We start from the raw sequence: 14,996 nt of genomic DNA on the forward strand, positions 1-14,996 counted from the left end.
AGAAAACAGAACTACTTACTTTTTTCTAATATGCGATACATGTCTCCTTAACCAGTCAAAAGGCAGTTTCAGCACATAAACATATAAACAGTTTTCAATTATTAAGGAGATATGCCCTGAGACAGAAAAAGTACAGTGAAATCATTTCACTAAGTACTATTCTGCATTCCCACTTGGTCTGTAAAGTGAAAAATATCTTTCGGACTCTTGCCTTTAAAATTTGCACTATTTTATGAAAGTAAGTATTGTTCTTTTTTTCTTCCGGCTTACCATAATTATCAAGAAATTTGCAATAGCAGTAAATTCCAAATAACCAATTTTTCTGGACTGTTAATTCAGATACTATTGATTCCCCCTCTACTTACATTAAATAGATCTATAGGTGCATAAACCTTTTATAAGTATTGTGTTTACGTTCGTTTATTTATACACTGAAATAGTTTCTTTTGGAAGTAGTGTTAAATTCATTTTTAGTTTATATTAATATACAGCTTATAAATACCAGAGATGCTTGTGGTACAATAAATGTTTGCTTCATTGACCTGTTTATAAATAGCCTGCATTTTTAAAATCAATGTTAACCCAAACCTAATCTGTTTGCACAGACACCCAAGCTAGTCAGCAGCTCTTAGGATTCTGTGATTGCAGTGGACAGCTCTAACTGCCTTTCCTCTTCTCACCATCTGAGAATCACCTTCCCTTCAATAACTATTGTAGAAAAGATCTTTCCTTCTGAAAATGTTCACATGAGGCAATGGAAAACAAATTAACTACTGTATTGGGGTCTGGTTTGTTTTGCAGCATAATACTTCGAGTGCTGGTACAGTATTAATGTTTTATAACAAGGTTACAGTAATAACATATGTGATAATGTAATAATTCTGGTAGCATACAACTAGTTCTCTCCTCCCTCAATTTCTGTGAAGAAGAAGAAAAGAACATTCTTTTTAGTACCCGCTTGTCAAAAGATGTGTCTCCAAGAATTAAACATGAAGGGAAAAAAATAGTGTCACTACATCTGGCTACTGCTGTCCAGTATGAATGATGAGTTCTAGTGATTAAATGTTGCCTTAATTCCAAAGTTTGTGTTTGTTAGTTTGAAGGGGCTGAACACCAAAGTAGTGACAGAAACCAGTATATGAATATCAAATACAGACCTGCTTTGAACTTACAAATGTTCAGGCCTAGACTTTCAGTCTAGGAACACAACTATCAATAATAAAAATTAACTGCAATGAAAACAAGGCAATATTGATCTTCTCTTTAGTTTCTGCATTTGAGATACACTTGTATTTTAGAAAAATCATGCTTTTCTACAAATGCTTAAAACCTGTTTAACCACAGTGTGAAAAAATGTGCAGTATTATATAGTCTGAAGGCAAAGAGTCAATTTCAGAATAAAGCTGGGGTAGATAGAAATATACTACTTTTTAACTCAATAAATTATTGCAAAATTATGTCACTATGCAATGTACAGAAATCTGCAGTGAAGGGTGCTGTTGGATTGCTTTTAGTACAACAGCTATTACCATAACAATCTTGGCAGTCAGTAGGCTTAGAGACTAAATCCCTCCTCCTAAATGTAAACACTGTGGCACGACAGCATACTGCACATAACTGATGCATTTACTATATTTCTTCTGTGGGTGATGAAAGAAATTCAGTAGTTTTCTGTGAAACATACGTGAAAATTTGAGAAATATTCTCCTGAATCCAAAGGGCTAAAACTGCTTCAAGTTGCAGCCACCTTGCAAAACTTAGCAGAATCCTTTCAGGACAAACCAGGTATTTAGTTTTCCTATGTTTATTAAAAATAAATGGAATATAAACTTTTCTTTCCTTCTTGCTGAGCTTATGGGAATGTACATGACGATGACAACTGCTATTTATTTTCAGAAGAATATAATTGAAAATAACTAAGACTCACTTTGGCCAAATATATTTCCATGTTCTTCAATCTTCTAAGTCTTCCAACCCTCTTCTGCCCACCTTTAGCATAGCAAAGACTTTTTCTCTTTAGGAAATGCACAGAATTCAGCCAGCTTCTTCTGTGAATAGCTTCTTCCTTCCAAAAATACTGGTCCACATTTCCTCTCCATCAAAAGCCACACAGCCAGACACAACATTACAACTGGAAGTTAGTAAATATGTGCGGTGCTCTCTTAACTATTTCCTCAAATTCCTTCAGAGCCTTACAGAATGGACCATATACTTCAGCCTTTTTCCAGGTAAATCATCTGGAATGCTATTTGCCCTTGAAGATTTTGTCCTTTTGCAACCCAAAAAGATAACTGTTAGTTAAAAACACACACAGTGGGAAAGGAGAAGAATTTGACTGGTCTGAGAATACCAAAACAGGACCACGCTAAAGAACTAAAGAACTGCCTACAGATGAGAATCATTGAGCTGACAGTCCATAGATTGACAGTTTGATCTTGCAGCAGGAAGCCTGTTGTGATTTGCATGTGAGTTGAATAATCATTCAGTAGGAAGTAATCATCAATTATCTTCAGTGATTCAGATCTTACTGGATATGTTCAGTGTACTCAATGCATCTAGTCTCCAAACAAGATATTTAGCACCTAAGTGGTCCACTGGGGCATTCTTTGGATATCCTGGTCTGTCTTTCTGTCAGAACAAAGTCTCTCAGATGATCATTACTAAGCTGAAGTCTAGGAATGTCCATAAATATGCAAGATCCAAGAGACCAATGAAAAAATTTGCATAAACCACTCTGGCAAATCAAAAGCCAGTGCTTTCAAGTAGTACTTTGGCAAAATAGACAAGAATTTAAATTAACTATTCTTATTTTGGGGTTCTGAGGTAGAAAAGGAGAATAATTTATAAATTTTTAAGGAAGTAATTTTTTCCAGATAAATTGGCACAATCTCTCACTGGCCAGGTAAATTGTTACAGTTGCTGCAGGTTACTTGGAAGTCTGTAAATCAAATTCCATTGGAAAAATCTATGAATCATAGATGGTTTAATGTAATAGAGTAATCATGGGGTAATCCTATTCAGGCACAAGGAAAGCCGTCTTTACATAATGAAACATTCTTTGCCTCAAGAGACAGTACAAACTATTATGATTCTTACCTAATCATTTTATCCCTGAGAGCTTGACTAAAGTTAAAAACAAACCAAAAAATAAACATAAGGAATTTTAGTATAACCAAGCTCATTCCCAAGGCACTAGCGATGTTGCCGTTTGCTACCTGCCAATCTTCCTGCAAGGCGTAACACTCTAGCCAAATCCAGACCCATGCCGCACAAAAGCTATTCAACCGAGCAGAATCTCATATCTAAATGGAGAAAGATGTATTTGTCTATGGGACTGAAATCTTCCATCTTCAAAGTTTTTTTTATTTATTAACTTTTTTTTATAAGGACCAATTCAAAAGATATAATAATAATCTCCAGATTACCAGTTTTTGAGATTCTGCTTTTTCTGCAACAGCCCTTACATGCTGAATCTATGATTTGCATGACATTACAGGTGCTGTGGATAGATGTGATGTGAAATACAAACACTTGTTCAGTGAGTTCTTCCAAATTAAGGACATAGGAGATTCTCAAGCCAGTAAAAACACTCATCCCCGAGTTTGGTTGCCAAAACTCTGTGCTAGTTCCTGTATACTGTATTGTTTGATTCATGCACAGGTTTTATCTATGAGGTCATGTTAGCTCTCTTGCCAGTCCCCTTTCTTTGCCTTGTATGATAACAAAGCTATCCATAGAATAGTTTCCATCATAGAATAGTATCTTACTTACCATTAATGTCCTTGATTTTCTGCTGAATCTGATCTACCACCTGTACTAAAAAAAATGTAGAACTCGTCATAATATGAAGATTTAGTCTACACTATTTCTGCTTGTACAAGTTAAACTTCTACCTTTGTAACACAGTAGAACTGACCGTTCTGTTAGACAAATAGTGAAATACACTTGATAACTCATCATTCTTTGATTAAACGCTGTCAAAGGAAATTAGCTCCTTCTTTATCACTAATGGTTAAACCAAAAAGATACTTCTGCAACTTGATGAACTCTTCATCCAACTGTCTTGAAAAGTCAGATATTTTATGCAACACTTCTTTTATCAGTATCATTTCCCTCAGCATCTCTGGAATCCTACAAAGTGCTCATGGGGCTTGGAACTGGAACCTCCGTTAAATAAAGGGGAAATTTTGTCTACTCAGCACAGACAATGTTCTAGCAACCTCACAAGAGCAGTTAACACAGATAGACTAACTAGGTGGACCTGTTTGATCAGCTTTTACATCCTTCTGTACAGCCTTATCTCCTTAGTTCCCTGTTTTGTGTTATGAGATTAATTTCTAATAGAAACTGTATCTCATTTTGCATACTTATGATTTTGCACTTTAAAAAATTTTTTCTTACCAATACTTTAAACAAAATGCACTAACCAGGCCTGCTGAATAAGCACTTTTCTGAGGATTCAGTGAAGAAAGAAACTGCAATACATTAGAGGAAGGAGAAATATTATAACTGGCCAGTCTGGGTCTACCACTCATTGGCCCCAAGCACGATCCCTTCCATCAGGTGAATATACAAAGAAACTTTATATTTAAATATATTTACATATTTAATCCATTCTTGACAGTATATAACTTCATCTATGGGGAAAAAAGGTTCTATATTTTGTTTTACTCACCTTCCAAATGGATAATTCTTGCATTTCATATGCTACCATCTTAGTGGGTAGCATATTAGTTGGTAGATCACTACTCAGTTGAGATCTGTCTTTTTAAATTTAAGTGAGGATTCTTAAAAATTAACTAAGTCACTCAAAATGAAGTTGGTTTTTTTCTAGATAGAAGTAGAACCTCATGAAAGTTTGCCCTAAGTATGTGTGGGTAGGATTAATAATGTTGTGAAGTTTCCTCTCTGGAATTGCAAACTGGGAATAGCTGGCTATAGCTAAGAGGTGAAAGGATAGTCTGTTATACAGCATTAGTTCTGAAACTTGTCAAAACTCTCATTACATCACCTCTGTGTGTCACTCTACACTTTTTTTAAGAGATTCAGACTGAGCACCACTGAACTGACTGAAAATAATGAAACTAGTATTCTCTTTCTCAGTTTCTGTCTCTCATATAGAAGGCTGATATTAAAACATAACTGAAAAGCCTGTGTGACGCAGAGGTCTTTCAAGTTTCTTAGATGCATCAAGATCCTGTGACAGAAAAGCCTGTAAAACATGATATTTCAATGTGAATCTTTGTTAGATAAGCTATACCTTGTATGATTAGATACCTGTTGGCTGGCATCTAGATCATGTTCCCTGTATTTTAAGTTTTGGAAGCTAATTAGGAAAAGTAACACAGGGCAATGGTGTACGAACAAAATTCTAGCAATGCCTCTGATAAAAGGAAATCTGGCATTTCACATCAGATTTCAGAATTAATGGCATTTAAACCTCAGGATATGAATCAATGGGTGTAAATCAATGCGTTTAGGAACCACATGTGTAAAGACTGTTTGGTAAAAACAATGAACACAAAGAACATGTCTGGCTTGGGGAAAAGGCTGTACCTGTTTCGTACACCACCAAATGACTGTTGCAGCAGAACCTTCTCATGAACACAGTTTCTGTTTCAAAGTGCTGCATTACTAAGAAGATTAGGATTTGTCAAATATGAATGGATTGCTCGTATAAATGGGTCGGAATGTACTGAAATTTTGAGGGCATTGCCTTTTAAAGAAGCCAGGTTAAGTAGCGTCATGTAAGGGTATTAATATCTTTAGGGGGTTTTGTTCAATTTTGTACCCTGAAAAGTGAAAACTAGGATGTCTAATAATTTTAGAGTAAGAAATTCCTTTCGTAAAAGGGGATTGCCGAAGATCTGTTCTCAAGACAGATGTCCTAGACAGAGCCTGTTATCAAATGAATTAGGCTGTGCCTGCACATTAGAAACAATCTTGTAAACACACACAGAACTGTCACAACATTACGTCCTTTTTCATTATTAAGAATGGTCTTTTCTGAGCAAGGCACACTGGCCAAGTAGTGGGAAAGCTGCGCAGTTGCTAACATAATTGTAGCTTTTCAGTAAAAGCCTGTCTTTGGCCTGTTTACTTCCCTCAAAAATTCAATATGCTCTGCCTTTGTTCCTCTTTCTTTCTCTGCCTCCTTTGTAATACCTCCTCTCTTTTCACTAAATTAAAGTATTTAAAAGTACCCATACACCATACCAAAACGAGATTGCCAGCATGTCATGTGCATTCAGGGTCTGTTGTTCCGGTTTGAAAGTGAAGGGGCTTTCTTTTTTGTTGTTTAACAACTGTAACTCTGGTATTTTGTTTTCCTAGGAAAGAAGCAGTGGACGCTCATTATCACTTCCTGGGAGACCTTCTTCATTCATTTCTCAAGCCATCTCTCCTACTTCTCCTCTTCTGTTTCAGCCTGCCCCTGATTACTTCAGCAAGCCAGACACAGCAGCCGACAGGCCTGGCAAGAGACTGACTCCCTGGGAAGCAGCGGCAAGATCCCCTCTTGGCTTAGTGGATGAAGCTTTTGGGCCCCAAAATATGCAGGAATCCATTGCTGCTAACGTAGTCTCAGCCGCTCGCAGGAAAACACTTCCTGAGCCACCAGATGAATGGAAGCAGAAAGTGTCTTATGAGCCTCCAGCCCCAATTGGTAGCGTAGCCTCATTAGGGGGGAAGAAATCGGGTATTATATCATCCCCAAAAAGCTCCTTGTCCGCCCCAAGTGCAACCACGCAGGCTGGCTCTCAGCTGCAGTATGCTTACTGCAGCCAACGGTCCCGAACAGATCCTGATATAATGTCAATGGATTCCAGGTCTGACTATTGCTTGTCAACAGCTGATTCAAACTACAACCCACAGCCAAGGGGATGGAGGCGTCCAACATGAGCAGCTGAAGGGCCTGGCATATTTTCCCTTCTTCCAGCTTTACAAGCCTTAGATTTGAGTTGGAGAAGGAAAGTTTCTTGCTAGCCTAGCAATCTCTGAACTAAAGAAATGAGGAGGCAAAATCGAATGGACCACAGTTTTCACATGACTGCAGGGCTAGAGGCCTCTAGAATAGACTCAGTTTTACACGTAACCTAAGATTGTTCTATTTGTCAAAAGGCAAAAATACACATTTCTTGGGGTGAAGGGTGGGATGAAAGTGGGGTGACCAACGTGCTCCATACAAAAATTAGAAAGGATGTAGATGGAGACAGTACAAGTGTTTGCAGTTAAATTAATGTGGCAAGGGGGGGGAAGTAAAACAAGGCCATTTTAAAGACAAGAAGCATTTTACAGGACTTTGTAGGTTTTCTGGGTATGTTTGAGATCTGATTTCCAAGGTACTAGATAGAACCATGCTTTGGAAAGTTTCAATGGAAGTGGAATACTTGGAAGCACTGGCTTATTTGCCATATGTTTTCTTTACTGCATTTTAAACATGATCTAAGAAAGTAAATCAATGAATATTTTTACTGTGGCAACAGTTAAAATACATCTGTGGTCATGGTACCTGAATCCCTACAACATGTAGATATATGCAATCCTGTGCAATTACCCATTTCAGATATATTTCAAGACAGTTTTGATGAAGTTTTACATATTGTAATTAATCAAATAATCTGAACACAACAGGAAGAAAGGTGTTATTAATAGGGATCAGTACCATGATACTTGAAGAACAAAAAGGACGAGGAAAGTACTTAGAGTGTATTTAAACTGTTAATTTGTAATAAACTATCAAATAAGTCAGAACTGGCTGAAAGGCCTTTATTTCTCTCCGAAATGCACTACTTGCTGAACATTTACTGCTACAATGTCTGGTAATCTGACGGGCTGTGCAGTTAGTATCTAGATAGCTCAATGTTTAGAAAGCTTTTGATTTGTATTCTCAGTTTGGAAGACAGATAAGTTGTTTATCAAGAACAATACCAGTTCTACATAGAAATTTGTATGTGAAAGAGGGTTTATGACATGTGTTATATGGTATGAGTCTTGTACAAGTAGCAAATATTTGGATGGCTCTTTACAATTAAACAAATTGATGTATCTGAAGGGATGGTAAATCATTTTTGCTGGTGATACATATCTTGCATTTACAGGTTGTTTAAACAATAGAAATATGTGGCTAAAATATATGTATTCCAAGCTTATTGGGTAGTTTAGATGTTGCTAAAGCATGAAATGAATATCCCATATTTTACAGAGTGCTCTGCATCCTCCTTATTTTGTGGAGCATTCTTCAAGGATCTGTCAAGCACAGTCAGCTACAATTACTGCAGAAGAACTGTTAACCATCCTTAGTTTTGGTAAGGTTGTCAACTGTGAGTAAAGTAATTAGTTAGAAAGAACTAATATACGGAGTAAGGAAGAATGTATTACAAAAAATTCCCATCTGCAAAGAATTTTGCATTATAGCAATTATAAAATATAATTGGTTTAAAGAAAAGAGGAAAATTAAACCCAAGTACAGTTGACCTGGAACTTCCCATAAGAACAAATGATTACAAGAAAAATGTACCCTTAATGAGTTTAAGGTGGCAGTAATTGTCTAGTCAGAAAGAATGCTCCCTAAAATCAGCTGATCTTTTTGACCAAGCAGGAAATGAAGACATGGGAGTTGCGAACCTTTAAACTAGGATCATATTGCTATAGCACCTTACAAATTTATTTCACAAAATAAGAGTTTGCAAAGAAAAGATGATTTAGACAAATTACATGAACAAGGCTGCCATGATATGCCTGAAAATGGGCTTTACACCTCAGAGTCATACATGTCCATAATCAGAGTAAATTTTCCTGCCACACATGCAGAAATGCAGAGTCCCATAATGTTCCCTTTCATCATGACTGGGAATATTCCCACTGAAACCAATGGGACTGTGGTAATCTTATTAGCCTTAAGGGCTTGTCTTTGGATCCAGGTCTATCTCCCTGGAAGTACATGTCAAGTTTTCACTTAATTTCAGTGAAATTGTAATTCAAAGTGAAATTCATTGAAATTTATATTAAAAATAATTAAGGCCATTCAATAAATATTGATGTGTATTTCACAGAAGGTCTACATTCTGAAAAGTATGTGTTTACATATTTTGCTGAATGTCCGTATTACCATAACAAAAGGCTTCCCTGAATCAGAGTCAAGTTCAGGTTTCTGTTTTGAACTTTATCCTTTACGCTGTTAAACAGGAAATGAGATTAATGAGTTTGCAGTAAGCCATATTTTTACCCAACACAATTATTTTAATTCTCAGAATCAGATACCTAACTTGTGACTTTCCATTGAAACTAATGCTGTGAATTCTAAGGTCATACATCTACCAGAAGGGGAAATGTGTGCTTATTTTAAGTCACGTGCAATTAAAAATTGCCAAAAGTGTTTTACAATTTTCATATTACAAAAAAAGCTATGATAAAGTGATATTAAAAAGGATCTAATGCTATGATCACATAGAAATACAGCAAACCATATTCTAGGATCAAGCTCTAACCCCTGCCCCCAAATACACAACAAACATGTAAGAATGGCAGAATCAGAGTTTCAGACAGAATCACTGACTTTCTGTCAAAGTCCCAGGAAAAATAAAGTATGGCCTTATGATTTTCTTCTATTCACAAGAAGGAATTCATCATTAAGTACTTCTCTGAACATGAGAATTACTGATGTTGAGTTTCATGTGGCTTGGTATCTTACCATAGATTAACTTGGGTGTTTAATGTGATCTGTAGATTTTTCTTCCTCCTTCTGAGTATTTACTGGCTCTCTTTCCCACATGAATTCTCTCATATCTAACAAGGAATGAGTTCACACTGCAGCATTTCCCTCAATAGCAACACTGGTAAGTGTATCCATCCTCCACCCAGCGTCTATTTTTACAAAGTCTGTGGGCAATGGATTGTTGTTGAGATCTATTCCACTGCCACATAGAAATGAAACAAATAAACATTTCCAAAGTTATTAATGGGAGACCAGACATACACAGAGGCATGCAGACAGATCACATAGCCTTGTTTACAAAGGAAATCAGGCTAAAACCAGATTGAGACAATGTACTGATTTCAGTGGAAGCAGCAGGCTCAGACTACTAAATGAAATATTAATGCATACAGAGCTTTATGAAGAACCACATGGCATTTTTCACTTATTGTTCTTTACCCCATTCCTCCACTAGCAAAGCATCTTCCTAACAAATAGTTGTGACTGTTGTGCGTGAGTTCTGAGTATATGAAGTACTTCTTACATTTGGTTTTCAATGCACAGGTATGCTCAGTAAATGTGAGGAAAAAAATTTCTTGATATTTTAAATAAGTTGGTTTTGTGTTCACCCTCAGGGGTGTCTCTGTTAATATGCAGAGTATCTGAATACACAGTAAAAATGAAAATTTATTTTCTTTAGTTATGTTAGATGATGATGTTCACAAGTCTTGTTCTTGTTTTCATTTTGGTTTGCTTTAACACAACCAAATATCTATTCACATTGCATTTCTGTCTAGTAGCAAAAGACTGTATTATCTTTATAAAAGGCTTTTCACTTCTAAAGACTTTTTCCTCACTGCAAAGGACACTTTATTTGAGAGTGCATGCCAGATGTAAATTGTATCATTTAATAAAGTGATTTGACCAATCAGATGAGAAACACAATTTTGTTTTCCCTAAATTCTTGTCTGTTTGTTTAAATAATCTGAACCTACGTGAAGTCTAATCTCTTTTTTCTGCACCATTTTTAGATTCACTGACTTTGCCTGTCAATGACCTCGTGCTGATATGAGCTTCTAGAAGCTTAAATCAACATCAGGTCAAATGGCAACTTGTCAAATTCAGTAGAATTTCATTTTCATACTGACTAAGCAGAGTAAGGAAATTCAGTGAAGCACAACCTACCCAGGTAAAATAACACAGTCAGAGTAGTTTTTATTGTTTGAACATTTTCATCCCCACCATAAAATTACATGTTGACCTTTACATGCATCTAAACCTCTGTTTAGTTCCTGTAGGTTTGCTCACAAGGGCTGCTTTGCTGTATTGTCTTGCTGTTTCTCTTAATTGAAACTACTATTTGAAGAATAAATAAATATTGAGGATAAACTGTGAACTCAATCTTCACACTATTCATGCTTTTTGGGTGAATAACTCTTAAGGAAATAAGGACAGCATGTACCATCTACCTTTGAAAGGCCAGATCAAATTTTCACTATTTACATGAAATGAATCACAACGCAGGTTTTGCATTTGTAAAGCAAGCAGGATTTTGCCCCAAATACAAGAAAAATGATTGATGCATGTAAAATGTGGGAAACTGATAAAGACTGACAATAGCATTTTAATAGCTTTGCTCTATGAAGGGTTTACAAGACACTCAGTACTATTCCTTTTCATTATTACAGTTTTCATTCTTCTTTGGTAAATTCTTAAATACATCATAACAAAAGCAAGCATAAACCAGATTCACAGTTTAACATAACTCCCTTGACTTCAGTAATTTGCAACAGATTAAAAATCTCACTACAAAGGTGAACAGTCATTAGTTTTGTATAATGTTTTGGGTTTCTTGAAATGCCCTACATTTTCTGGTGTGTTCATCAACACTGAAGAGCGTTTAAAATGACTACAGTGTGGCAGACTGCTCAATTACTAAATGTGAGCCTGGAAGAACAACTATTTGGTGTAATAAGTAATTTTAAGTCCAGAAAGAAAAGCAGATGTTTCCAGGCCAATATCCAATTTTCTTCAAATTGAACACAAAGTGATTTCAAATTGTTCACTGGATATATTATTGGATTTTAGAAAATAAGTTTTGTGTTGCTGCTGTGTCAGAAACGGTGCTCAACGTACTGTAAAATGTCTGGAGTTTGGTCACATCTTTCCAATCCTACAAAAAGGACCCAAGTATTTTATACTCAAACCAAAATGAACTCAGGAGTGTTTGTGTGCATGCACACTTAAGCTGTGGGTTTCTTTCTGGAGAAAGGCAATGGTTAATTAATAGACATTAATGGAGAATAAGAACATCTTGTGCTGTGGTGCAGTTCAAATACAGCTGGAAGGTTACAATATAAATGACACACATTGAGTAAAGAAGGGTGTTGATAAACCCCTAGCTATTAGTAATACCTATATCTATTTTCACCTTTAAAATAAATCAAAACCTGAGGATAATTTTGTCTAAACAATGCAGAGGTTCATGACTTATTTTTCCCCTATAAATACAGAAACCTAAGGAAAGATATGCTAATTGCTGGAAAAATAATTTTGTATTCTGTAAACAATAATCTTAAGCAGGCTGTAGACAAGCACAATTTGGCCAAGGCAAAAATGGTAAATAAGAAGCTTTATGACATTCAGAAACAGATTAATAGATGTCTTGGTACTTTTTTCCAGCATGGACAACCTCACGGGACTATGGCAGTTCTAAAACAATAGCCATTTTACAATATTATTAACAATATGCTAAGCCATCTTAGTTTTCATCAGTCACTTCCTGTTATGAATGGATGCACCTGAGTCTAATCTCAGAAAATCAGTATTTTAGGAAAACAAGAATGAAACAAGTCAGCATATCCTAAACTCTACAGTATTTGTAATATTTTTTTTTCTAACAGAAAAGCTTATAAGAATAAACAAAACATAGCATTTTTGATCAGGTGCTCATCAGCTACTCTGATTTTCAGGTTGATATTTACAGTTAAATGCAAATCTTTTGCCTATTAAATAGTTTGCATATTGGAACACAGAGCTTAAATTGAAGCTCTCTGGTGAATTACTTGCCAGCACCAAAGAATAGCCTCTGATGCCATTGTTTTAAAAGATGAGAAACAAACAGATAACTTTTCTAGTTTCCAAGAAATTCCCCTCTACAGATCCACATAATTTCATGACTTATGTGAAAGTTCAAAATTATTTTCTCCACTATTTCTGTGGAGTTGTGCACCATTTTTCACTTGCTGTGGCAGTTTAAAACTCCAAGAGATTTTCCATGTGATAGTAAAACAAAATAAAAAGATCAGTGTAGAAATACATAAATCAATTTACCTCCTGAACCTGTATGCCCTGAGAAAAAATGCAGTTCAAAGCAACACCAAGGACAGAATAACAAGGCAACAAAAAACCTTTGAACACATGCAGCAAAATCCTGATCCTAGCTAAGTCAATGGGAGCTTTACTAATTTATCACTTATGTCAGCAGGGCAAGGATTTCACCTCACACAGAAATGTGCAGGACCACAAAATACAACTGGTCATGAATTCACAAGGACGGAACTGGTGTCAGCAGTTCTGTAGTACTTTGAAGCCTGCAGTTTTAAAAAATGTGATCGACAAAACAATAAGGCATTAATCAGATTTTGTAATGTCATCTTCTGTTAGGAACTTGCTCTTGTCGATGTGTAGAAGTATGGATAGTTAACTCAGTTGGGACTCTCTTACTGTCTTGGCCCCCTCTATAATCAATGTGCAGAGGCATTCTTAAACAGAGGTTAACTCCATCCCCAAATAAATGCCTAAAATAGGTGGACTGGATGCAAAGTCTATAGGATATCTGGACAAATGAGGATCAAAGAGTTTTTGACAGTGTGGAAAGTGCTGGAAGATAGGTGATTATATCTCCCTTTCTATATATATACAGGTATATCTTCAGTACAGGTATTGAAAAATCTTTAGCATGTAAATTGTTTTTTTAAAAATGCTGAAGCTGTTAAGGGAAGTGACATTTTATTTTGGTCACATTAGGATAAGTACACGGTTAACTTATAAGTAATTCTTCATTAAGCTAAATTGTAAAATGAAAAGACAATTTAGCAAACAAAGAAACAGAATACATGCCTCTGTATCTGGACCTGAGGTGTATTTGGTGTTATACATATATATACATATATATCCTGGTACAATGAATTCTAAGAGGACTTAACAGCTCTGAAACCATGCTGCCTGGCTGTGCAATGCCAGCTCAGTCTCAGAACCTATATAACCATGTCAACGCAGTGCTGCACCTGAATTTGCTCCTCACCTAACCAGACTTGATCTGGTACAAGAAATCAAGTCCCAGGACCACAGACATATGCCACTCCAAACTCATCTAGGTTTGCAGAGGTCAGATTGGATATTTCTGTACTTGTGACATGGATCATCAACAAACCTGATAATCCAACCAAGGGCAGTGAAGAGATGATTGTTGTTATTTTGGTAGCCATAAAGATCTTGAACTTTAAGTAGAGCACTTTTTCAAAATCAACACGGAGGTTTCTCAAAGGAACAGATCATTAGTCATCTCTTCCTGTGTTTTAATAAGCTGCTGTTTACCCGGACAAAATTAGATACAGATCACTGTGTTTTGGATGTGTATTACTGCAGTTAGACGTGAATCCTCTGTATTTAACCTCAAATGAACAGCAGTGTAAATACAGGTTTGGATGGCCACTGGTAGGCGTTTGGATGGATTCAGACAGTAGCAACAGTAACTTTATTTTTCCTTGTGACCTTTATAATAGTTTCTACTCCTTTGAATGCTCTGCCATAAACTGTGTACCAGAGGGCAGAGAACATGAAACTGCTTTAGGACTAAGTTCACAACTACGGTGAGGATTAAGGGCATTTCAAGGCACATTGTAACTTTTTTTCCAGATGTGAATTTGACTGGTTGTGTCTACTTTGGTATTTATTGCCTTCCCCCGTTTTAAATTTTTGTCACTGTTCATGATCTCCCTTTCAGACACTACAGTGTGTATGAGATGTGTTGTATTTTTTGACAAAACATACATAGTTAGGCCAATGCACAGGAAGTGCATTATAATGAACACTCACTTACATACACATAGAATGCTCACAGCCCACAAAAGACGTGAGATAGGCAGAGGCTGAGAGGGGGGAAAAAAAACCCCAAAATCATGTGTTAACAGCAAAGCAAAAAAATACTATTCTATTAGACTGTAGGACATGGTAGATTTCCATGCTTCTGTTTCCCCTCTGCATTTTAGGGACTGGTGCAATCTCTGAAACCTGATTC

The 14,996-nt window shown here is 36.2% G+C and overlaps 1 protein-coding gene across 1 annotated transcript in view; it reads left to right on the forward strand.

Annotated features, from left to right (window-relative positions):
* The window catches only part of SYNPO2 (synaptopodin 2), a 95,919-nt gene extending 85,280 nt beyond the window's left edge, over positions 1-10,639 (forward strand). The window contains exon 5 of the mRNA XM_056357404.1: positions 6,334-10,639. Coding sequence (XP_056213379.1) covers positions 6,334-6,900 — 567 coding nt within the window. The 3' untranslated portion in view covers positions 6,901-10,639. The remainder of the gene's footprint in view (positions 1-6,333) is intronic.
* The last annotated feature ends 4,357 nt before the right edge of the window (positions 10,640-14,996 follow it).

This window comes from Falco biarmicus, chromosome 1 (genome assembly GCF_023638135.1).
Source record: "Falco biarmicus isolate bFalBia1 chromosome 1, bFalBia1.pri, whole genome shotgun sequence".
Classification (NCBI taxonomy): domain Eukaryota; kingdom Metazoa; phylum Chordata; class Aves; order Falconiformes; family Falconidae; genus Falco; species Falco biarmicus.